At 52.3% G+C, this 26075-nt stretch overlaps 1 protein-coding gene across 1 annotated transcript; it reads right to left on the bottom strand.

The window, feature by feature from the left end:
* Positions 1–11: 11 nt before the first annotated feature.
* Positions 12–25835, bottom strand: LIG1 (DNA ligase 1). Its single transcript, XM_090049530.1, has 27 exons — positions 25703–25835; positions 22459–22562; positions 20968–21042; positions 19937–20129; positions 18280–18406; positions 15407–15505; positions 12907–13125; positions 9931–10060; positions 9383–9481; positions 8459–8515; positions 8195–8367; positions 7258–7424; positions 6640–6716; positions 6231–6322; positions 6044–6143; positions 4689–4774; positions 4298–4413; positions 4109–4204; positions 3548–3658; positions 3268–3339; positions 2717–2861; positions 2336–2418; positions 1792–1944; positions 1275–1328; positions 831–974; positions 542–634; positions 12–306 (listed from the first exon to the last, which is right to left on the bottom strand). The coding sequence occupies exons 2-27, from the start codon at positions 22473–22475 to the stop codon at positions 226–228; spliced, it is 2859 nt and encodes a 952-aa protein (XP_089905656.1). The 5' UTR covers positions 22476–22562; positions 25703–25835; the 3' UTR covers positions 12–225.
* Between the last annotated feature and the right edge of the window lie 240 nt (positions 25836–26075).

Raw genomic sequence — 26075 nt, 5'->3', positions numbered from 1 at the left:
GATTTTCAGGCTTGACAAGGAAAGAGTATTTTATTGTAAGTGGTGGTGTTCCTTGCAACCAAACAAATGATGCCAACAAGCCCCTGCCATTGCTGTGGCTCAGTGTTCTAGTACCTCCAGTAAGGAAAAGGGGTAGTACCTAGAGCCAGTGCTTTCCCAATGCCAGGCTATAGTTGCAAGGGCCACTGGAATTCACCTATCCTCCCTGCAGCTGTACCGTGGTGTTTAATAGAAGTCATCTTCTCCCTCACCCCTCCCCAGCTGCTGGTTTTGAATCTGCTGCTGCTTCTTGTAGAGTTCAGCTACCTGCAGCCAAAGGGAAGGGGGAGAGGTGAAAGATAAAAGGCAAAAGTTTACTTGAGTACTGTTGAACTCCATATGCCAGTACTTAAGCCTCACCTTTAAAGACAGATAGCCTTACAACCCTTTGCTATATCCTGTCTTGTCTTTTGGAGACTTCCAAGTACAGACCAGGCCAGTGCATGAAATAGTTCTATGTCCAGCTGGAGCGAGACCTCCCTCCCCACCCCTGGCATAGTACCTGGGTGCTGGTGGTGGCTTCCTCAGCCTTTTTGTCATCACGAACACGCAGAAAGCGGGGAAAGCGCAAGGAGATACCTTTCTCCTCATCCACCTGGAGAGGGGTGACAAAGGAGCCAGTGAAATGTGGGCAGCAGGAGACCCCAACCACACTAGGATGTTTTGGACTGGTGACCCCTGGCCAAGAGTGGGTCTCCTAGAAGAAAGATCTCAGGCTTGTCCCATGCAATAGGACTCATTTCTTCCACCACCATACACAGAGCCAGTGCAGGTCCTCTCCTTAGACTCACCAGGCCAATAGCTGCCTTATGCACAGGCGAGATGGACAGGTCAGCACACTTCACCTCCCACACCTGCACCGCATCTAGCCAGTGGTCAGGTTCTGCACTGCTGTCCCAGCGGTAATAAGGTCTTGGCTTCTCCAGTACAAGGTCCTGCCTCAGCGAAAAGGAAAGGTTAGCCGTCAAGTTACTCACAAGGAGGGTGGAGACCCTGCTCCAGACAGATGTAAAAAATAGTGCATATCCTCAGAGCCAGGGCCTGTAGGTCCTCACTAGCAGGATACATTTGTGCACGTAGTAGGGTAGGTGCACTTCTAGGTATTGTAAGTGCTCTGAAACCAGGCCCTGCAAGTTGAGCAGTTTCCATGCTGGGCTAAACCAGGCTTGGAAATATCCAGTGAAATAGGTCCCCTTCATGCAGTGAAGGAAGCCTCCTTTAAGTAGTGCTCCTACCTTGAGAAAACTGTAATGCTTCTCCAGGGTCTCTTCACTGAAGCCAGTACCTATCTAAGATAGAAAGGGCAAGGCACTGCTGTTAATTTGTCACAGTCCTCCCAGGCATGCTTACCCTCACTCGCTGGGCTCCCCATGCTGCCCAGCAGAGCCACATAGGCATCACTTACCTAGGCCCCAGCTACGACAGACTGGGGAACAGCCCCCTTCTATCTTATGCTCCCCAATACACACATACACAAAGATGCATACAAACATAGGCACATGCACACACACAGGTGCATACATTACTGTGCTCCCCTGCTCAGTCCAGGGAGTTGCCATACCTGCATTCTGGCCCAGCAGTTACACAAGGCTTCTCTGAAGATTTTTCCTAAACCCATACCCAGCCCTCACCTCCAAGTCACAGCACCTGGGTGCAGGACAATATGGGTGTCTAGGGACCTGCCCCCCTTTGCTGTGAGAGCCTAGTCACACCAAAACCCTGCCTCATAGGAGCCACCATTATAGTTTTTACCTTGCAGATGCTCTGGTACTCCTCACTCTCCTCATCATAGCAGGCCAGCAGGAAGCCTCCATACATGCCCACACGCTTGCCTTTCCCCAGGTAGGCACCAATCACCACTAAGTCCAGCGTGTCTCCAACACCCTCCAGGTAATCCTTCTTCAACTGGCAAAACAGAAACTACTATAAGCAACTATACCAATGGGAAACAGACTTTTTCCTCCAGAAGGCACCAAATCTGATCCAAGGCCTTCCTTTTGTAGGGGTATTAGTCCCATCTGGCCCAAGGGCAATAGTACAGTGCCCAGCCATACTTAGCCAAGGACGGTCTGTTACGCCCAAGGAAAGGGAAGGGTAGGTGTCTTGCATCAAGGGAGGAAGCAGCTTAGGATCTCTTGTATCATGCCAGCCTGTGCTCCCCGCACCACCCTCACTATAGAAAGGAGCTGCCATGGGACCAGGCAACACCTGGGCACCCAAACAGGTGATCAGCTCTTCCAGTTCCCTGCCACCGCCCTCCACTTGGACAAGAGGGGATCAGGGCATCCCATCTCACCTTCAGCCATTTATGGGATCTCTTGGCAATCTCGTATGTGGCATCCACGTCCAGGGTCTTGACCATAAGCCCCTCACAGGAGTCTAAGAGAGATCCATCAGTTGCTGGGACCTTCACTGTCTATGCACAGGGTGGCATAACCCCACATAATACCCTTACTGAATACTGGGGCTCAGCCCCCACCAGCAAGCAACAAAAGCGTATGTTCCTGCTCACTTACACACTAAATATTGGGTATCCCGCTCCCACACAGTGGAGGATTAATACTGCCCCTTCCAGCAGACAGGAGGCACATTCACTATTCCTCAGTCACTGAACAAAGAGTTTCTATCCACCTTCCCCCCCAACCTCAAACCAGGCAAGTGCTAGGTGCCAGCTTACCTTTGATGGACTGGTCAAGGAACTCTGAGATCTCATCTGTATTGCATGTGTCCATGGAAGTGGCAAACAGGAATTCCCCCTCTGTCTCCACAAACAACTCATGCAGCAGCTGCCGGCGCCTGGAGAAAGGCTGCTTCACCAGGGACTGCAGAAGAAGGGGACAGGGAACTAGGGTCATAGGGTGTGGCAGAGGGACAGGGTGTGGGAAAGAGAGGCACCTGTGCACAGGGACCATGAAAAGAATGCTCTAAAAGCTCTTCTGGAGAGACTGACTTTCAAAAACAGATACTCCCAGCATTGCTGGGGAGATGGAGAGTGCCAGGCAGTTCAGGGTGGGGTAGTGGGATGAATGATGCTGGGCAGATTCAGAGTTCCAAGGCAGTCAGCAGAAAGTATGGATGAGGTAGGACAGAAAAGAAAGGTCAGGGCAGGGACAGTGCAAGGGAAGGACATATGGCAGGGGTTCAGGGGCAAGTTTAAGAATTAGGTCCTCACCTCCCCACAGGGGTACGGCATGCCCAAGGAAGTAGGGTGGGGGAGAGGCCACTCACCTCTCCATTGAGGTACAGCATGTCGAAGGCATACAGACACACCTGCACTTTGATCTCGGCAGCTTCCACATCCTGTAGATACAGGCCCAGTGTGAAAAGACCACCCACTTTATACTTCAGAGTCTGGGTCCCGACTCCATCACGTCCCCAGCACCATGCTCTCCAGCATCAAGAATCACATTGCAGCTGCATGGAGGGGCATGAGGGTTCACAAGCAACCTGCCAGCGGGGCATCTACTTCTCCCCCCTCTACCAGCCCCTGTCCACAGGACCTCCTTACTTTCCGCTTCCGGGTAGTCAGCACCTGGAATGGCTGGATCTGCTTCTTCTCAGGGTCCCAGGCCACAGCCTCTGTGTCTAGGATACATGACTGCACACTGTCCTTCTTCACCTACAATGAGTGGATACAGTATCAGCACACACTTGGCTTCTGACACAAGCAGGGTCTGGTTGGCATGCATGGGGGGCAGGCTAAGGGGGAGAGGGGTGTGGAAGGGACAAGGGAGGAAGACAGTCAGGTACACAGGCCATGTAACTGCAAGGGGAGGGAAAGAGCATCAATATCACTGCACCACCCCCCTGCATATTGCTGTCCCATGGGCCCATTCCCATGGCAACCTACCTTCTTGCTCCCTCCTCCATCTGGACTTTGGGAGTCATCAGTCCCCATTACTGCTCTCCATCCCAGACCTCAGGGACCCTGATTGAGACCCCATGCCCCTTTCATACCCCAGATACTCCAGCACCTTCTGTTCCTTATGGATCCCCAGTACCCTTGCTTGACTATGTCCAGCAGCTCACCACCCCTCTGTGTCCTTAAGGAATCCCAGCAGCCCGGTACCTTGGGGATCCTGCTGACAATATCAGGGTACTTGGAGGTGTTATTCTCTTGGTTGCGGCTGTAGATGTACACATCCCCATTCTCTAGTATGTGGATCTTGACAGCAGGAAGAGAAGCACAATGAGAGGCAGTGCAGTGCAAGGTTGGGGGAGAGGGAAAGCAGCTCCCCCATCCCACCCCCACAAGTACCTGGGCTCGCTCCCCATCATACTTGTACTCGCAAGTGAAGGCAGCCTCCTCAAAGCGCTTCAGTACCTCCCCTATGCCCTTGGTGGGCTGGGCCAGCATGGGCTTCAGTGGGATCCCTGCAGAGCACGGATTGGATTGTCAGAGCATCCAGGACACAGGCTGTGACACTGCTCACAACACTAGCCCAAAGCAAGTATATGCACCAGCACAGGAACCATTTCTACAGGTGGGTAGTCAAAATGGAAGATCAGGAGGGCAATATCAGCCTAAAGCCCCAAGGAAAGACTGGGTAAAGACAGACAATACTAGGTGGGAACAGGAGCTCTGAAATTGGGAAACACCACTCCTGTTGACCACAGGGCTCTGGCTCAGGGGCAATAGAGTGCAGTACCTGGGGTGATCTTGCAGTACTGTGGCAGGCTCTCCATTCCATGCTTTAACAGGACAGGAACAATGATGTCATAGTTTGGCAGCTCACTGAAACACACGCATCCTGTTAGGCCTAGCATCAAGCACATTTGCGCTCAAGAGGGGGTGCTGTGACCTCAAACAGACCTTGCCCAGAGGAACTGGGGGCAGCTGGAACTGCAAGATGACTCTGCACTGCTACGTCTAAATGGTCTTGTCACCCAAAGACTACTGCCCAACCTCTCAGAACCAGCCAATGCCACCCTTTGCATCATCTATAAATGGCATCAAACTGGGACAGACTGTTGGGGAGAAAGTGGGAGGCACCCTGCCAAGGGATGTCTCTTCCCTATCACAACCATCCCCCTCAACTTCAAGACCTCTCTCTCTTAGAGCCACCCTGACTGCTGTGCTGCTAAGGTAATTGCCCGAGTCATCTGAAGCTTCTCGGCTTGGGGGCACTTCTTTGAAGCTATAGAATACCATGTGTAGGGTCAAGAAGCCCCCTTCCCTGTCTTAGTCAACTGGTTACTGAAGCATCTTTAAAGAGTACAGACTACAAAAGAGTACGGACTACAAAACATGAGACTGTCCTGTATATGCATGCCAACAACAAGGAGACCAAACCAAGGCTGCCACTTGGGAAAGGTATGTTTTCTCCAAAAGGAAGCAGCTGTCAGGCAAGCCCTGTGTTCAAGATGGCACAGACTGAGTGAGAAAACTAACCCAGAGGAACCAGAGTCCGCTAGAGACCAATTTATCTGTGTGTACAGTTAACAAGCTGAAATATAGATGATTTAGAATGCAATGAAACACAAATCCCCAGAGACCATATTTGTTTGCAATGGATATGAAGACAACTGCATGCTGCAAAGGTGTCAGCATGTGGGAGGGGTGCCCAGCACACAGTGCAGGAAGCAGTTTGTGAAAGCATCACATTCAACACAAAGTGACCAGGAAGCCCAAGGCTCTTTGTATGATTTCTGAATGCAATGAAGATCTGAACCCAAAGCATGGGTACAGATCTCCCGTCCCAGGAGGACACCATATGTGAACGTTAACTCCTGAGAAAAGTGGAGAGTTGTAGGAGGGCTGCAGCAAACTCAGCATGACAAAGGGAAAATACTGCCCATTCTTCTGGGGAACTGACCGGTGAGATATTGAGGTGGAGTGGTGGCAGGTACAGCCAGTTTAGGTGGAAATGATCTGTAGTCCTTCTCTCACTCAGCACACCTTCCCCAGGAAACAATGCCCAGGTGGAGTCCCCAGCCCACAAGCACAGAGGTTGGCAGTTCCCACTGGTGGTGATCTGGTAATTGGCCCTGCCTCAAGACTCACCAGAAGATCTGTTTGAGAATCCGGGCCTGCTCCTCCAGCCAGGTTTTGCGTACATCTGCAGACTTGCCCTGGCTTGCATCCAGCACCTCTGGAGGGCAGCCTGCATGAAAAGCACACAGTACACAATCACTGCCTGCTCTCACGCAGCCCAACAGGGGTGTTTGGGGGCCCTGTTCCATGGCCTTACTTTGTCCTGGGGGAGTGAGAGACACAGCATGAGCAATGGCTGACAACACTGACTGCTCTGCCAACCCGATCCGGAGTTTCCCGCTCAGTGATCTGGAACACAAGGAAAGGCACTGAGACCTCACAGGCCTGCGGGGGATGGGGGAGCAGGAGTAGAAAAGGCTCATCAGCTGAATTAGCAGAGCATTGCAGATTTGTGAAGTTGTGGGGGAACCCATGGCTTGGATAGCAGAGGGCTATAGGTCAAGAAAAAGGGTAGCAGCAGCAGTTGGGGGAGTAGGGTTGAAATGGCTAGCAGGGGACAAGGACAGAGCTCTGGGATGGGCTGCAGGGGTCTGACAGAACAGTTGGACTGCATGGCAATGGAAACAAAGTTATCCTTAGAGCCTAAACTGCAAAGGAGGACTTACCTAGCTACGTAGCGAGCTTCTGAGTGCCGACAGGCAACAAACAACCCCTTGATGATGTCAATCTTCTTCTTCATGGACTAGAGGAGAAAGAAAACCAATATAAGCCAGGCAGAGGTGGGGATCCCTGAGCAAGTCATTGCCCAACAGAGATGTGATGGAGCACATGCCTCAAAAGCTACATCCTGCCCAACCTTCTGGCTCCTGAACAGCCTCTGGCCTTGCCCTACCCTGTCCTACTGCAGGTAGATGCTGCAACCAGAATCCTCAGGGAAGACAAAATCATCAGTGGAACATGCATCCATCACCCTAGTCATTGTAGGAAACTGCAGGCTCATGTCCCAGGGTGCAGAGATCTCTACTGTCCTCAGAAGCCAAGCAGAAAGCAGCTATGCCAGCCCCAGAGTTAGAGGTCTTGGCAGTGCTGGGAGTACCCATGACAGCCAGGAGAAATCTTTGCTCCCTCATGAAGGCCAACGTTCTTCCCAGGCCACTGAGACAGCTGGGGGTGGCAAGAAGCATAGAGCACCCTGTGTCCCTACAGTCAAGCCAGCCACAGCCCCTGCCAACAGGATGCACGCACACAGCTGGGGCTCCCCCTCAGTACTCCACAACACTCACAGCACTGCCTGTCATCTTAGCGATTTCTTGGAGCTTGTTAAAGACCCCAGTGGCGCTCAGCTTGGGTGGTGTGAACATAGTGCGCTGGTTGCTGCGGCTGCTCTCTGCCACCAGGCCCAGGTCACCCTTCTCCTGGGCCTCAGCCTTGATCTTATCCAACTGTCGACCTACAGACAAAAAGAGAGCCTGCTGAGTCAGTGGCTCACCAGGTACTACCCAATAATCCACCCTGGGACGCCTCAACTTTGTTATCCCTCTTCCCATCTTTGTACAGGCTCCATGGGATCCCCACCCTGAGCTTCAGAGAGGACATGTTAACCACTGGACTAAGAGACTCTTTGCCCCAGGCCTCCTTGCTGCTTGGGTAAGAGGCACCTCCCCCACAAAGGCACCCAAAGTAGGCAGTACCCAGACAGGTTACATGGAGGAGGAGGGGTGGGCTCTCATGTCTGAATAACTAAGCACTGCTATAGGGAAGGGTAGGGGCACACTCAATCACATTTCCAGGTTTGCAGCTTGGCCTACCTGCAGATCAAATCCAACTGGGATCTGCTAGTCAGGTTAGGGCACCCTCAACCATTGTAGCTCCTGTCTTTGAGCTGTGGTCTCACACTGGGATCTCTCCTGCATCAGAGTCTTACTATCCACAACAACTGCACTGCCTAAGCATGCCAAAGCATGTTGGGCTGATCTCCCAGAGTACACAGTGCGGAAAGGGAGCCTGAAACATGTGCACAGAGCATTGCCAACATGACATGGAGGCAAAGCACTCTGGGAAGGGCAGCCACTGTACAGATGGACAGAGACAGCTACACGCCAGCCTTGGCAGCACATCATGAATGCCATTGTAGCTCAGAGCATGATTCAGAGCCCCCAGGCCCATGACCAAGCTAGAAGGCTGCAGGACAGACTAAACCATGAGGCCAGGCACCTGTACCTGTAGCTTGTGCAACAGCTTTCATAAGGATGCTCTCGCCTATGCCCAGCTCTAGCCCCTCATAGGCTGGGCCCAAGCGGTTCAGGCAGAGGTAGATGCACGGCAGCAGGTCAGATGGGGACAAGGCGATGACCGATCGGAAGAGGTTGCTCAGAGTCTCAATGTTCTTCAGTCTGAAGCACAGAGAAACATTGAAAGGCAGGGTGAGCATCCTGGCCATTCTCACTCAGGGTCCTGGCTGCAAGCAGTGCAAAAGAATCTTACCGGGCAGACACCTCCTCAATTCTCTCAAAGGTACAAGCTACCGCCAGGTAGGGGACCCTGCAGAGACAGAGAGGGGCTTATTCAACACATATGGAATTGCCACATCTTGCATATCTCATAGCAACCACCTGACACCATAGGCTCTACAAGTGAGAGCAGTGAGAAGCTGCGAGCCAGGACTCCTAGATTCTATCCCAGTTCTGGGAGGGGAACAGGGTTTCTTTAGCCAGTCCAGCTGGAGATTGCAACTAGGACTTCTGTGTCCTACTGCCACCTCTCTCACCAGCTTGCTAAATGTCTCTAGGCCAGTGATTCTCAACCACAGTGCCATAAAATCCTTCTAAGATTACCAAAGGATGCCATGTATCATTAGTATCGTTAGGTATACAAGCATCTAAATGATTCACAAGATAAACCCAGAGATTTCAAATAGGAATCCATAGCATTAAAAAAGGTCTAACTTGTTGCAGCCTGAGTTCTTGCAATAGATTTGCTCTATTTTTTCCATAGTCAAAAAAAGGGAATGAAAGTGAAGAGCTGGTATTTTCCAAAGAGTGTCTTGAGTCTAACGAGACTGTGAGAAGCATTGTTCTAGGACATTGCCCTCTCTTATGGAGTTAGTTATGGTGCAAACTGCCTCCCCAGTGGGGAGCTAGCTATTATGTGCTGCAGTGAATGTAACATCTCAGGAAGCTTAGACTGAGCCACGCCAGCAGCCAAGGTCTGAGCACCTCTGGCTGTGCAGTAGGGCACTCAAGTGTAAAGCCTAGTATTCCAAGTTGCCTAGTTAGGAGTGAAGGGAGAACAGCCCTGATGTGATACAAAGGAGCTCTATTATATGGCAGGGGGAGACCGTTACACATGGCCAAATAACCCTTGGTCCACAAAGGGGTGTTCACACAGGGAGATTTGCTCTCTCCTCACCTCTGCTCAGGACCCCAGCAGGCATCCTGGACAGGGTGGTAGCTGCTCTTCGAAGGATTGTACTCCACAGGATCCAACGGCACAGCAGCCTCAGAAGAACTGGAGGGACACATAGCCAGAGAAAGAAGGCCACCAGTAGCAGCACACAGACACCTTCAATGTAGTCCCTACCCCATACACTGCACCAGACAGACAGACAGACAGGGCCACACACACCAACCCATCTGGGCAGACAGGCAGAGCATAACATGCCCATTACACCTGCGCTGAGCAGAATGACCTCCCATCTCCCTGTACCAGTCAAGCACACAAGGGCAGGTAACATGGCTCCACCACATCAGTGATAAAACCAATCAGTTGGGGAAGTTACAGTATCACAGGGAGCTTAGTAGGCAGACCTGGACCTCCCTCCTAAGGTGTAGGAATGAAGGTAAAAGCTCTCCTGCCTATGCAGAAGCTCTGTCTGGCAGCAGAATTACCCTTTGGCAGAGTTTGCTGCCCCCAGCCTTCCTACTGGTAGTAGGGACTCGATGCCCCCAGCTTCCTACCTGGTATCCGTCTGCTTGACCTGCTTGCCACTTGCTGCAGCAGAGCCCTTCAGGACAGAAGACTCATCCATTGTGGTGGCTGCACTAGCTTCTCCTGTCTCTGTCTTTGCCAATGGTGCCTTCCTGGGGGCTGGTTGAAATTTAAGAGAACCACAGACAGCAAGGTACTAATTACAAACAGCAAAAACCCCCACATATCTGTTAGATACATGTACAGCTGTGGGGATCCGCCCACAACCCTCCTCTCCCTAGATCCACCCACGTTGGGGCCATGTGGGGCCTGCCTCCTAATACTGGTGCTTAGGACAATGGCTCAGGCTGCTGACTTGAGCCAGCATCTCATATTAGCTATGCATGGCCTGGTCCAGAGCAGAGGAAGAGCTCATTGTCCAAGAGGACTTCTGATCATTCAGGAGATCCCCTTGCTCAAAAAAGAGAGGCCACACTGAGTCAGACTACAGGTCCCCCTAACTGTGACCTATCTCCCAGTGGCAGAGTAGATGCTAAGAGAAAGAGGCTCTCTCTTTATGCAGAGTTTATCCAGACTGTCAGGGGAGAGAGGGGTAGGGAAGGGACCAGCTTCCAGCATATAGGTATTTGAAAGGCCTGATTTTGAGGCTGCAACCCTAACTGTTATGTCACTGCTAGGTCTAGCCTGCATAAATCTGTACACTATTCTTTTGAACCTGGTTAAATGATCAATTTCCACAGCACTTCGCAGCAAGGAGTTCCACAGTTGCATGAAAAAGAATTTTAAACTTGCTAAGTAATAGTTTCATTGCATATTCCCTACTTCTAATATGGTAAGAAATAGCAAATCCTAATTTACTTTTACTATGTCATTCATGATTTTATCGACCTGTCACATGCCCCCTGTTCAGCCATCTTTCCTCTAAGCTGAAAAGCTCCACACTATTTAGTCTCTCTCGTTATAGATGCCTCTCCATGCCCATGATTATCACAGCTACCTTTCTCTGGACTTTTTGGAGGTAGGGAGGACTAAAACGGCAGGCAGCATCCAAAATGTGGGTGCACCATAAATGTATAGAGTGGCATAAATCCCATTCTTAATTTGTTTTCAAAACCCTTCCTAATCAATTCCTAACATGCCCTGTTTGTCTGCCACTGAGCATTAGGCTCATGTATTCACAGAACTCTCACTACACCAGGCAACCCTGCACAGTCTTTACCCAAAAAGGTTGGTCCCTGCCCTCCTGCCACCCCTCAACACCAACAAGTATCAGACCCCACATGTCAGTGGCTGTGGGTTGGTAGGCTGCCTTGGCCCCTATCTCCCTATGTTTGGACAGCATGTTGTGGGCCTGCAGTTCAGAGTGCCACAGCTCTGCAGGCAGCACAATCTCACCAGGGACTATGCATCATGCTAAAGAAGCTCCATCAGCAGCATTGAGGCTGAGTTGCCCTTGGTCACAGCCCAGCTCTGGAGAGTAGTATTGTAGCTTTCCTTTTTCACTCTTCCTAGCACCTTAGAAGCCACACTGACTAGTTTTACAAAGGAGCTTCCTACATGGGAGAACCGGGATTGTGGTGAACCTGACCTTCAACATACAGATTGGCTCTACTCAGAGCTAACTTAGTTTCATAGTTGGTAGGGTAGGGTCGGAAGGGACCTGAGCAGATCATCAACCCCCTGCCACGGCAGGAAAAAGTACTAGGGTCAAACGACCCCGGCAAGGTGTTCATCTAGCCTCCTCTCAAAGACCCCCAGGATAGAAGCGAGCACCACTTTGCTTGGAAGCTGGCTCCAGATCCTAGCTGCCCTGACAGTGAAGTAGCGATGTCTAGTCTGAATCTACCCTCTGCCAGCTTGTGACCATTATTTCTAGTCACTCCTGGTAGTGCTTGGGGGAACAGGGACTCCCCCAATGCCTGCTGGTCCCCGCTGACTAGTTTGTAACAGGCCATTAGATTCCCCCCCTCAGCCTTCTCTTGTGGAGGCTGAACAGGTTCAGGTCCCATAGCCTCTCCTTCTAGGGCCTGCCCTGCTGCCCCCTGATGATGCGGGTGGCCCTCCTCTGGACCCTCTCCATGTTGTCCACATCCCTCCTGAAGTGCAGTGCCCAGAACTGGATGCAGTACTCCAACTTCAGCCTGACCAGTGTCACAGAGGGGGAGGATCACCTCCTTGGACCTGCTTGAGATGCATCTGTGGATGCATGACAAAGTGTGGTTGGCCTTCCTGACTGCATCCCCACACTGTTGGCCCATGTTCATCTTGGTATCAATGATGATTCCAAGATCCTTTTTTGCCTCCGCACTGACAAGAAGGTTGTTCCCCAGCCTGTAGGTATGGTGCTGGTTCTTCCTCCCCAGGTGCATCACCTTGCACTTGTCAGTGTTGAAACCCATCCTGTTCTCATCCACCCACCCCTGTAACCTGTCTAGGTCTGATTGCAGCCTATTCCTCCCATCTAGCATGCCCACATCCCCCCACATCTTAGTGTCATCAGCAAATTTGAACAGGGTGCTTTTTCCCCCATTGTCCAAGTCACTGATGATGATGTTAAACAGTGCGGGCCCGAGCACTGAGCCCTGGGGGACCCCACTGCCCACATCCCTCCAGGTCGAAAATGACCTATCCACCACCACTCTCTGGGTGTGGGCCTCCAGCCAGTTGGCCACCCATTTGACTGTGTAGGTGTCAACACCACAGTCCCCTAGTTTTTAATGAGAATGGGGTGAGAGACAGTGTCAAAGACCTTCCTAAAGTCCAGAAACACTATGTCCACTGCTACCCCTGCATCTAAGGATTTTGTGATCTGGTCATAGAAGGCCACCAGGTTGGTCTGAAGATACAGTGCAGCCACACTGTGTAAAGAACTGGAAACAGGGAACAGGAGGATTACATCTGCCCTGGGCTCTACCTACTCCCAGCTGGAGAAAATCTTTGGGGCTGTGACACACTCCCTGCTCGCTCACCACCTTAGGCTGGGTCTGAGCCACAAGTACACTCACCAAAGAAGTTGGAGATGGCTCTGCTGGACTTGGAAGGCTCAGGCTTCTTCTGGGCTGCTGCTTCTCCAGTTTTGTCAATTTCATCCTTGTGACCAGCTGCTTCCCCTGAGGTACCCTTATCCTTGGTTAACTCTTCCTCTGAACTCTGCTCTTTCACTTCTTGCATCTCCATAGACTCTGCTGCAACCTTTGCTCTCTCACCAGTCTCATCTCTTGGGTCTAAAGCAGCGGAAGAGGCCCAAAGCACATTAGGTACACCATCCCTAGGAAGGGACCCATAATCCCAGAAGGACCAGTAGCCAGGTTCTCCCAGCTGCTCACAGTAGCCTGCTGCTACAACCAGAACTGCCTCTCAGCTAAGAAATTAAGAATCAGATCAGACCATAGGTCCATCTTGCCCAGACTCTTACATCTCCCAGGGGTTGCCACCACACCCCGCCACAGCTACTGCTGGAGCTGGGCAGGGAGCAGCACAAGCCTGAGGAGCTGCAGTAGGCTTCTGATCTCCACCACCACCTTTTACTGGACCTACAGCCCCCCATTCTCAGGGGAAGAGGGGACTTCCTGCCTCACCACCACCAGCTACCGCCTGCTGCTGCCTGCAGGCAGAGAGGACCACACAACACCAGTGGGTTCCCTTCACCAGAACCACCACCTGCCTGCTAGCTGCTCCAGCAGCACTCACCTGTGTCTACCTCCTGTGGTGAGACCTGTGCTCCACGCCCCCTCCCCCAGTGTTTGTGATTAACTAAGTAAGCCAGCAGCATTCTTCTACTTTCCTCCTGAGTGTCTTTGCTGGTCTTTTTGTGTTTCCCCCACCCCTACCAGCCGCAGCCTCTCACCTGCACACCACACAGCCCCCAACCTAGTGCAGCTGGAGGAAGCACCCTGGACCCCCGGCAGCAAGATACCTTCTTTTCTCCAGGCAGAAGGAGAAGCTTACAGCTCCTCCTCTCGCACACCACCCAACCCCTTACCACCTAGCCTTCTACGGCAGGGCAAGAATGGCAGCCCCCAACCAGGGGGATGTCAATGACCAGGGGAGAGAGCCTGCAAAGGCAGGGGCCTTCCCCTGGCCAGTCTTCCCCAGAGGCCCCCAAATCCAACCAAGGCAGAGGAAAAAGCAAAGCCTCCTCTTCCTCCTCCTCCACAGGGGGTGGAAAGAGTAAAGGGCCTGCAAAGAAAATCCAATTAGCAACACCTGCGGGGAAAACCCTACACCAGCTTAGCAGGAGCCCTGCACACTCAGCAGTCCCCCAGCTCTGCAAGCCCAGCTGTTCAGCAGCTGAAGCTACGCCCAGGTGGCTACAGGAAAACCTGCAGCCTCAGAGCCTGGGCCCTCCACTGCCTCTGTCCACACCACCTCAGGCCCCTTCCCCAACATTAGCAGGTGCAACAGGGTACAAATCCCATGGTCCTGCTGAGGTTCTGGCTGCATTTCTCCACTCACTTTTTTCTTCTTATGGACTTCCCATCTGTCGCCCTGCCATATCCCAGAACCTCCTAGTCAACCCCCTCTTGGCTCTGGCCAAGCTGGCCATCTATAAGACCAGGAAGCAGGCTCTAGCTGGGAGGAACCAGGGTGAGTGTAAGGCTGTCTTCCTGGCATTCCTCCACCTAAATCTCCAGGCAATTTCATGGGTCAGCTTCCAGTGCCTCCCTTGACTCACTCAGGGGGCAGTGGGCGCTGGCTGGTGTGCTCTGCTCAGTGTCTCCTTCCGAATCCCATATTACTAAGCTGTGATTTCACTCCCATTTGTTGCATAAAAACAGCCTAAACGCTGGCATTCTGTGTATGGGCCACCATGACCCACAACATGGGCTGAAAAATTGACCCATATGCCTCCAGGCCCCAGCACAGGTCCTGATCCCCTGTCAGCTGGCCTACACAGAAGCAGAGGATGCATCTGCCCTGGCCTGCACAGGAATTCCATCCAACACAACCAGATCCCTTGGGTGGCTCCTAGTTTTCTTTTTTGTTGTCTTAAGTAATTAGTTGATGTGCCCTCAGTGGCCTCCCTTCTTAAAGGAAGTTTACAGTATTTCATGGTGAGCCACGGTTCATGAACCCATGGTACATCAGATAGGCCTGTGTCACACAGTGGCAGAAAAGATGCCAAAACAGAGAACAAACTGGGTACGACCAAGGTTTTCTTCCCCACTGGACTGCTCTCACGTGCAGCCTCCAGCAATTAAGGTCTAGGAAGTTTAAATTCAGAGACTACATCCATAACTCCAGTGCTCAATAGCTACATAGCCCCTTTCCTCCAAGAACGTGTTCAATGCCTCTTGGAATCTGGCTAAACTGTCAGCTTCCACAACATCTGGTGGCAATGAGATCCACAGCTAGAGGAATGGTGTAATAGTAGACTCATGCACAAGGGACAGGCCCAACCTAGGATCTGCAGAAACAGCTGCCCTCCCTGTGGTGTCACTGGCAGCAGGACCATGAGATACACACACGCAAGGATGAGACCAACAGCTCTCAGTCCGCACTCACCTGGCTCTTCTCTTGATCTTTTGGCAGCTGGTTCTTTGGAGTGGCCATTCTCTCTGCTCGTCACCATCTCTATTTTGCCTCTGGGCATCTGCTTGCGAGCTAGTAGCAGGGAAGAGGTAGAGGTTAGAGCTGGCTGTCTACAGGCCATTAGAAGGAACCCCTTGAACCTACCCCAGCCTTTGACTCAGTGCAAGCCATGAGAGAAAGAGGCCACAAAACTTGAACTGGTCAAAATAATTAACTGGGCAGAGGCAGACCCAATACTTATAACGAGACCACTCCTCTGTAAGGTACCAGTATCACATTTGCCTCCATCTAAAGCTGAGGGAACCCTGTGGGCTCAGACCAGCCCCAGGACTTGGCACTCAGAAAGGCAAAGCCTCACTCCCACCTCACCCCAACAGAAAGGTTTCTGGAAACCCTTGTGTACACAACAAGAGACAGCAGGTTGCCATCAGTTTTACTGACTGGCAACCTCCAGTGGCTGGGATCCACCCATAAAATGCACACAAGGGCCAGGCATATCTGTACAGTACAAGGGAGTAAAGGCACACAGGCTCCAAGATCCTTCTCTGCCTCTGTGCTGACAAGAAGGGAGTTCCCCAGCGTGTAGGTCAGTGCAGGACTGAGGACCAAGCCCTGGGGGACCCCACTGCTCACATCCCTCCAGGTCGAATAAGACCCGTCCCCCACCACTGTCTGGGTGCGGCCCTCCAGCCAGTTAGTGACCCATTTGACTGTGTAGGCATCGACACCACAGTCTCCTAGTTTTTTAATGAGAATGGGGTGACAGACAGTGTCGAAGGCCTTCCTAAAGTCCAGAAAGACTATATTCACCGTGACACCTGCATCCAGGGATTTGGTGACCTGGTCATAGGCAGCCACCAGGTTGGTCTGACAGGACCTGCCTCTAATGAACCCATGTTGGTAAGCATAGTCTCCCCTGCTGGCCCCTCGTCAACATGCTCCAGGATAATTCTCTCAAAAACCTTCCCCAGGACCAAGGTAAGACTAATTGACCTATAGTTTCCTGGGTCCTCCTTCCTCCCTTTTTTGAAAATGGGAACCACACTGGCCCTTTTCCTGTCCTCTGGCACATCAACAGAGCACCACGAGTGCTCATAAAGCCGTGCCAGAGGTCCTGCAATAACCTCTGCTAGTTCCCTCAGCACTCTGGGGTGGAGATTGTCAGGACTTGCTGATATAAATATGTCCAGTCCCTCCAGAAGTTCCCTGACTATGTCCTCGCTGACCCTAAGCCTGGGTGTGCCTCCCACGGGGCCCATGGCTGTGAAGACCAGAACCAAAAAAAATTAATAAGCAATAAATATGTGCTTCTTGGAGGCATTTGGAACTTTTGTCTAATGTGAAGCTTGTATTTTTGTAACCCGTAAATGTAACTTGTAACTGTTTATGGAACTGACTAGGCCTCAAAGACAAAGCTATAGCTGTGAAATTAGCTGACCTAATAGTTCTTTCTCACTCAAAACTTAGCCTTCATGACGATAAAAACTGGATTCAACTGCCTACCTTATCCAGTACATTTCAAGAAAGGACATCTCAAAAAAGCATAGTCAGAGAGTTCTGAAGAGGCTGGATTTAGGCAGAGCAATGTTAATTTCAAACCTGAAGATGCTGTCTTGCAATTTGCTTATTAGATAAAAACCTAAGCTTGGACAGTAACTTATTATAATGATTTCTAACACCTTTTAACCCCATAGGATAACAGCTATAAAGTAATATTATGAATGGCTATATAACTAAAAAATTAATATAATTAGGATATAAAAGAACATGCACGTCGAAGTAACCCTTAGGAAGGACAGAACAGAAGGGTTATTGCTGTCCCATACCCCCATGGATCTCTCTTACTCCCTGAGAGAGCGAGGACCAGATCCTGACTGAGGGGCTTCCATCAGTTCTCCTTAGGGCAGCCCAGTTCAGAGACATCTGACTTCGCTGATTCAACTTGATGTGCATCTTCTAACTGAGGGACTATCAATAAGTTACTAATCAAGTGGGAATTCTTGGTTAATTTCTTTATCTGCTTTATTATCACTGTTAATTTTAATCTATATAGTTATGTTGTTTGTTTATTAGCTTAACCTTTTTATTTACTATTATATGTGCAAACTATATCGTTTGTTGTCATAAGTAAAAGTCATTCTTTTTTGTAAGTAAAACTTGTCATTGCTTTCCGTTCCAACATCACCTCCTCAATCCTGAACCAAAAAGCCCAGTGGCTAATAAAGTTGCAGTGCTTAGTCAGTCTGCAACTAAACTGATATACTCACAGTGCCTAGCTGGCCTGTGACAGATGACCAGGTCCCTACTCAGAAAAATGGATGACCAGGTCCCTATTCACCTGGGGGGCGAAGAGGGGTAGGCAGCTCCCGCCACTGCACGCACTCTGGGAAGGCATGGGGGGCATGTACTCCCCAGATTTGTGTATGGGGCAAGGATGGGCTTCCACTGTGGACTTGGGTGGGGGCAGCACTGGGCTCTTCCCAGCAGGGAGGGCTGGGGCTGTACTCGGGGCAGGCAGTGGCTGCGGCACTGTGATGGGGTTGCTATGGCAAATTTTGGGGTGACTGTAGCCCACAGCCCACCTGGAGCACAGCCCCAGCCCAGCCCCTCCAAGGCCCTTCCTTCCCCATCTACAAGAGAGAAGAAGGTGGCCTATCATGAGAGCGGTATGACATGCTATTAGCCCCAGGTCTCTAAGGGGGTGCTGGGAAGAGCCAATGTTGTATCCAGTCTACAAGTGAGTGGACTGCAAAGGTCCCCCCCTAGGAGACGGGCAAGTAGAGAAAATGCCTATGAAGAGATATGCATCACTTGCCCCAACCCTCAGACCTGGGTAGGGCCCTCACCAGTCCTGCGCCTGGGGATGTCAGAGTGGGTGGTGACAGTCCCATCAGAATTGTTTCTAGCAGACTGGCTGCTGCTTGGTGATGGGCTGTCTGCAGAGAGCTCTGACTGAGAAGGGTGCACCAGCTCCTGAAAGACAAACCCCAAGAGTATTACAGGCAGGGTCAGAGCCCCATCAAGGCCCACCCAACTACCTCATATTCTCCCTGGGCTCCAAGCAGCCAGTATGCAATGCTGGCAACAACTGGGTGATGGCATCAGACAGGCAGCAGAGCTCAGCCCAAGGGAAGAGCATTAAGCATTAGGATGGTGTCCATGGGTGAAGAGGGTGTCCTGAAGAAGCCTGGGAGAGGTGTGGGGGAAGCTGCCATCTGAAGAACAGTGTCTGAAGGAACAGGGGTAACCTCAGTAGCTCACTATAGGAAAAACAGCTATAGTCACCCAGAGGCAAAGACATTTCTTTGGTATGTATCTAAAGCAGGGGTGGGCAAAATATGGCCCGTGGGCCAAATCCAGTTCATAGATGGACTTTGTTTGGCTTGCAGCAGTTCCCTTGGTCTTATCTGGCCTAGGTGCTATCCAGCCCATGAATGCATCCCGCCGCTCCAGGGCATGCAGTGGTGCTGCAGCAGCTCTGTGGCTGGACTGCATTCTAGGCAGACCAGGCACTGGTGGCTCCTTCCGGCTACCACTGCTGCTGGCCCAAGTCCCATGGTACTGATGGGGCCCCCCAAGCACAGCACCACTTATGCCCAGCCTGCCCTGCGCCCACTCCAACCAAAGTGGACCCGCTCCAGACCTCAGCCTAGGTCTGGCACAGCCTAGGTCGGCACAGCCCTGACCCTGGCATGCCCCATGTCTGCTCTGGACCACCAACTCACATTGAGTGGCAGCAGCAGCTGGGCAGAAGCTGCTACCAGGCACAGGGGAAAAGCAGCTGCCTCCCCCTTGCCACTGCTGGGCTCTTCTTGCTGAGACTGCTCAGAGTCTGTGCTCAAGCTGCCCTGCAGCTCCTCTCCTCTGCCACCACCACTGCCTCTGGGCCACTCAGTGGGGCAGTGGAGGAACTGCAGGGCAGACCAGGCCCAGGCTCTGGGTGGCCGCAGCAAGAAGGGCCTGGCAGCAGCAAGGAGGAAGCGGCCACTTTTCCCCTACGCTTAGCAGCAGCTGCTGCCACAGATCATCATAGGCAGGCTAGTCTGAAACGCATTCCCAGGGGGGGCCAGGGAAGGGGCTGCATGCATGAGTCCTGGCTGGTCCACTCCAGTCAGGTTCAGTTCAGAGTAGGTGCACGATGGGTGAGGGCCATGCACTCATCTGCTGCTGGGCACTGGTGGGGAGAAGCTGCAGGGCACATGGGCTCTGGGCAGTTTTGGGGGATGTGGGGTGCTGATCTGAACAGTTCCCCAGAACTGCCTCAGTGGCCCACAGGCCCAAATAATGGCCTGCCCTGATCTAAAAAGTAGCAGTTCCCTCCCCCCTCAGTTTACCCAAAACAGCAAGCACTCCAGAGCTTGCAGAGCCAGCAGCAGAACAGGCACTAAGGGAAGGGAAGGGGAGGGCGGGGGAGTCAGGGTGCACTGGTGTGGCAAAGGTTGAACAAAGGGTCTGGGGGAAAGCAAGGCACAGGAGAGGCCCAGTACACTGACAGGAGGTTACCTGCTTGCTGCTGGCTTTCTTAGGAGTCTCAGCCTGCATCTGCCCCTCCTCCACTATGACTGCTGGCTCAGGCTCCTCTTCTTCACTGTCACTCTCAATGACTCGGCGCACGGACCTCTTGCCTACAGACTTCACTGGGGAGTTTGCACAGTGACCAAGACCGTTGCTCTGCTTCTCAACCTTCTCTGGGATCCTGCAATGCAGACAGCCTTCAGAAAGCAAGGCCCTAGGATTCATACCAACTGTGCCCCTCAACCCCAGAGCAGCATTCTCCATGAACTGCATAAAAGCTGGCCTTCTGTGCATGGGCCACCGTGGCCCACCCCATGGGTTGGAAAACTGATCTGACCCATATGCCTTCAGGCCCCAGCACAGCTCCTGATCCCGTCAGTTGGCCTACACAGAAGCAGAGGATGGGTCTGCCCTGGCCTGCACAGGAATTCCATCTCACATAACCAGACCTTTTGGGTGGCTCCTAGCACCCAGCACACTCAGAGGTCAGGAGTGAGAGGTCTGTACCTAGAACTAGGTATACAACCTGTACATCTCAGCATATAACACAGCTGTAACTGAACAACAGGTCTGAGTCTCCCCCTACTGCAAAGCAAACACAACAGAGCTGCTCTGCAGCCCCAGACCCACAGCTAACAGTGCCACAGGAACTCCTGCTGGAGGACCTTTGGCCCCCAGGGAAGTGGAGGGGCCCTTCAGGTGACCATATATGACCCCCAAGCAGCAGCAGCTGCTGGAAAAGCCCTGCAGCCTCAGGAAACAGTCTTGAATTTGGGGGTTTCAAGGAGACCCCAGAACTCACAAACACCTGCAGCGAACCACAGATGCAACAGCCCAGTCACAGACCTATAAAAGAGTCTCTGGAAAAGAGGCTATTCTCTGCTTCTACTCATAGGTCAGGTGACAGCCCTGAGCCCAGGCACAGCCCACACCACCACATCCCTGGACTGACTGGGGTGTCTTGTTCTACTGGGGTGTAAGTGGACAGGCCCAAAACCCAGGATCCTGCAGTAACTCACTTTTTAGTCACATGCTCGTCTTCTAGAGGTCTGCTCTCCTCTGCCTTTGCTTCCTTCACAGGCTGGAAAAATGACCTGTCCAGACAGACAGAGATGCATGGCAAATCACAGGATGGTGGGCCAGAAAGTCCCCTGCACGGATGAAATCCCACATACGGGTTCACTACCCCTCCTCCCCTACCACCTCGACACACACACTCAGGCTTATGCACTTTATGCAAGCTCTACATTGTGTTTGAACCCTGCAGGGCAGTGGTATGCACAGGGCATGACTGGAATTTTGGGATTCCTCTCCAACTTTCTGTGGTGCTGTTCCATCAGGCAAAGTCCAGGAATACTCAAAGATTTTACCACATGGTGAAGAGGACAGCAAAATGCTAACATGGGGAGGACAAAATACATCCTGTGGGCTGCATCCAGCCTGCCAGGCACTTTAATCCAGCCTGCAGAGCTCACCAATGAATTGTACACCGCCCAACCTTTCTGCTAAGGGTAGGAGTGAGCCACCCACATATACACAGCCCCCAACATACCCTATTGCGTCTTGCTCTCAGGGATGTGGGGGGGAGGTACAGTTGGGCAGGAGCATGGAACTTAGGGCTGGCAACAGCGCAGACCCCACGCCCAGGGGGCAGCAGCAATGCAGAACTTGGGTGGCCAGCGTATGGGTGTGAGGGAGGGTGGGAGGCCCTGCCTCCCCCACCCCATACACACACTCCCTCAATGGTGCATAGGCCTGGCAGGCAGCAGCAGGCAGGAGTGCTCGGGATGCTGGTGCCTGGTGGCACGTGGCTCAAGCCAGTACTGCACATTGCAGCAAGGAGCACAGCCCCTGCTGGGCCATCTCTATCTCCGGCACTCCCTGCAGCACACACACAGCCCCATGCACTGGAGCCAGATACCTTTTACAGCAGGAGGCAGGGAAGGCAGTGGGTTCCAGTGCATGGGGCTTCCCTCCCATGCCACATGAGTGCAGGGGCTGGATGTACATGGCAGAAAGTGCTGGCAATAGAAATGCCCAACAAGGGCTGCACTCCTAGTCACAATGTGCAGTGCTGGCTGGAGCCAGGCATGAGCACCGTGGGCACTCCTGCCTGTTGCTGTGCCACTGGGGGGACTGTGGGAGGATCCCCACACCCTACAAATGCCACAAACCCACACCCTGTCCCCACAAACCCTCATATACACACAGCTCCCCAATATGCCCTATGCCCCCCACACACAGCCATACCTTCACAAACTCCTATACACACACACACACCCCCAAATCACACCTCCCACACACCCCCAACCATGATATACAAGACTAAGGATTTATTTTTTAGTTATTATGCAATCACTTCTATGTACAGTATGCAAACACAAATCATGACAATACTACTTGTCCCAGCCTATCCCCTGGCATGTGTTCCAGGAGCAGCCTCATGCCCACACCCATGCCGAGACAGCACCAGAGGGCACTGGGTCAGACAGGAAAAGGCTATTACTTACATAATGGAGCGCTGCATCTTGAAGGTGTGCAGGGGAGGGAGGAGAGAAAGCTGTTACAGTGTGGTCCAGCACACACCCTCAGAGCCCCTCCATTGCAGTTCCAGCTTGGGGCAAAAAAGAAAAAGCAGCAAGTGAGAGGGTACAGAAAGACTCCAAGTTGGCCCGTGATGCCATTCAAGGCTCTCATGCTGTTGGCCTGCCACATTGCTGGGATGCCCTCAGCTTTGCTCTCTCCTCTGGGGATTGACAGGCAAGGAACGTCTGCCCCTGCCCCACAAGACCTAGCAGTTCTACTCTCAAAGCAAACCCCAAGAGAGATCATCAGTCTAGAAAACAAACCTGTCGGAAAGAATGCTGGGGAATCCCCCAGAGCCAGGTGGTCTAGTGGGGAATGGAGAACCGAAAGCCTAAACTCCAGGGCATGGGTAGACAGGACCCCAACAACACACTTCTGCCAAAACCACTGGGGACTTGCTGCTGGTTGCGGTTGAGCTATCTAGAGGTCTGCAGCACCCCAACCCCGAAACCAGAAAATGCATGCTGCAGAAGACACCCCAGGGGCCCTCTGAAGATTTGTGGGTTTCATTCAGCTCTTGGGTTACCACAAGTCACTTTGCCCTGCCCCACACCAGGGTGCCACGATGACTAGATAGCCTACATCCAGCCCTGGTGGCAAACCACACACCTGATAGGGCATCTCTGAGCAGGGGCCTCTCCAGCAACCCAGGTAGGCCACCCTCAGCCCTCTACCATATGCATAGAGTTTTCAAGGCTCTGTTGCAAGCCATACATCACAGGGCCTCAACATGTCTCCTGGGACAGATGGGGAAATAAGCAAGAAAGGAAGGTGGAAGCCACACTGAGGACACAGAGGTAGAGTCTCTCTCCCTTGCTAAATACTAGGCCACCCTCCCTTGGAGGAAGTCCTGAGGGCCAAGCTGCAGTCCTTGCTCCCAGAGTCTACTGGATGCAGATGTTACAAGGTAGATTGATTTAAAACAGGGGTGTCATGGATATAACTTGCAGAGCCACATGATCTAGTCACAGTTCTGCCTAAGGGTCTCAAACTGGTTTGCATGCTACATGCAGCATTTGCCAGCCTCAGCCTCGTGCACTGCATGCAGCACATGAAGCTGGTCTGGCACACATTGCACACAACATGTGAAGCCAATCTAGGGCATCTGCTGTATGTAGCATCTGCCCTGGACCAGCTTCATACACGTCCCCAGACAGAGCCTGTACACTGCATGTGGCCCGTGTACCTGTGTGAAACGTGCCAGACCAGCTCTGCACACTGCCCACAGGGCTGGTCTAAAGTAAGCTGGTTTGTATGTAGCATGCAGGGCTAGTCTGGGGCACACACTGCACATGGTGGTACCTGCATCAGACCATCCCTTGCGCACTGGATTCATCACACAGAGCCACTCTATAGGCCCGATCCAGCCCATGGGTCAATCCCACATCCCTCGCACAGCCTATGAAGCCAAATGAGTTTGATGCTCCTGACATTAAAAAAGGTAAATTAAATCACCAAATGGAAAGTCCCCACTGAAATCATCAATTCAAATCTGCTTTACCATTTTTGAGTTATTTTGTACCAAATAGTATATTTTTGTTTGCTATAATTCCTGCCCCCCTGACTTACTGCTAAGAAAAGCCTTTTGTGTAGAGCCAAGCTTTTTGTTACCTAAGTGTGGCCAAAACCAGCCAGAAACAAGGGCCCGTGATCACAAAGTAGATCAGTAGTTTTGCATGAGCTGAAGAAAGTAAGTTTCCATACTGGATAGTCTCATAAATATTCATAGTTTGAATACTGATCTCATCTACAGACAGGTAAGGAAAAGCTATAGAGGGAAATATGCAACCATCCAAATGGCCTCAATGTATGTGTTCAACAAGCTACGTGATGGGATCTAATGGAGTAAGCGGTGGGATCCCAATACTTGCAATGACTGACAGCCTCTTGTACCCAATAGCCCATTCCCTGGGGTTCACCAAAAAATTAAACTCTCAAGGCAGCACACAGCCTATTGTGTTACACTTAAACATTTACGTGTTGAAGCCATGTTCTTTTATCTAAAAATTCTTCTTAAGTGAAAAAATGCATCCAGCCTTCAACCCAAGCTTTTTGATAGAGGCTTACTAAGTCAGCATTTTTTTTGTTTGTTTAAAAAAAAATAAGAGTAAGCCTCATATACTGCATTACAAAAAGAGCTCAACCTGAAACAAGTTCATTTTTAAATTAAACAAATTACAATATAAACAATAAAAAATTATTTATTTTAAATTGACATTTTTTCACACCATTTTTGCCAGGGGGGCTCTTAGTGGGGTTGGAAATATCTTAATCGCTGTTGTCCCAATGGGGAGGTGAAGTTGACCTCTGGCTTCAAGAAGTGTCCAGAACAAATTGCTCCAAGCTAAGTGGATAGCTACAGAGAGCACGCAGCAGGCAGCAATGTTTTTGCCCTGAGACTGCAGGGTATGCATGGCCTTTGTCCCGTATCATTGCACCTGACTGTGGAGGTTTACAGAGGCTTGCTATTTTCTGACTATCTGGTCCCCAGTGAAAGCAGAGGGTAACAAGTATGACCAGCACCACACCAAATGATACCATAGGGGAAGGTCCATTTGTTATGTGGATAAACTGAGGGCCTATGCCCGCATGGAAACGAGAAAGTTACACCTGCAGTCAGAGGGAGGTGACAGAAAGCATGAGGAGAGATCCCAGGGGACCACAGATGAAAAAACAGGAATGGGAGGCGGAGGGAGGGATGGGGGTCAGTGGGTAGTCAGGAGCGCTCCAAGGGGCGAGCACCCACTGCCCTGCAAAGGTGCCGTAGGAGCCAGAGGATTCTGCCCAGCAAACTTCTGCCCCAAGTCAGCGAGCAGAAGACAGCCAGGGAAACGGCCCCACGCTCACATGGGTGCCCCCGGCCGGAGCCTCCTTCCCGGTCCGTCAGAGAGCCCGGGACCCCCAGCGGATGGGGAGCGCACAAGAGTAAAGGTGCGGGGGGAAGCGCCGCCACAGCCGCAGCAGGGGGCTCTGGAGACGGAGACTGATGCCAGAAAGGCGCTGAACCAGGGCCCCGGGAAGGGACCGCCAGGCGGGGAGGGGGGCCGGGCACGAGGCCGCGTGGAGAGGTGCCACTGTTCCCGCCGCCCGCGAGCGGCCGTTCCCGCGCAGCCCGTACCCCGCGGGTACGGGGGGGGAGGAGAGCGGGAGCCGTACGCCCCCGGTTACCTGGAAGCGCGCGCCCAGCCCCGGCCCGCGGCCTTTTCGCGGGAAAAATCCAAGCCGAGTTCCGACAGGCTCCGAGCTGGCGTCACTTCCGGGGCGTACCCCGGAAGCGAGTCTGGGCACAAGCCAAGTGCTGAGCGCCTGCTCCCGCAGCTTGCCGGGAAATGTAGTCTGGGTGGCGGCCGCGCCCCGCCACCTTTGGGGGAACGGACCCGGGACTATCACGCGCTGCCTCCCCGCACCCCAACCCCCGGGGCCTGCTTGGGGCAGCAGGACGCGCCCCCGGGCCGGTGCAGGGCCCGAGGAGGCCCGAGTCACACCAGAGGAGGGCCCACTCTCTCCTCCAGGGCGCAGAAGCCACTGCCTCTGGAACCAC

This window comes from Crocodylus siamensis, chromosome 5 (genome assembly GCF_052110815.1).
Source record: "Crocodylus siamensis isolate JL-2025a chromosome 5, ASM5211081v1, whole genome shotgun sequence".
Taxonomy (NCBI): domain Eukaryota; kingdom Metazoa; phylum Chordata; order Crocodylia; family Crocodylidae; genus Crocodylus; species Crocodylus siamensis.
The sequence above is the reverse complement of the archived record's forward strand: the minus strand, read 5'-3'. Positions and strand labels throughout refer to the sequence as shown.

Bases quoted from the DNA above. Each gene is read 5' to 3' on its own strand.
- LIG1 (XM_090049530.1), bottom strand. The intron at 10,061-12,906 runs GTGAGTGTACTT...AATTTCAACCAG, and splicing joins AGCCATCTCCAACTTCTTTG to CCCCCAGGAAGGCACCATTG. The intron at 307-541 runs GTACTATGCCAG...CTTTGGCTGCAG, and splicing joins AAGCCACCACCAGCACCCAG to GTAGCTGAACTCTACAAGAA.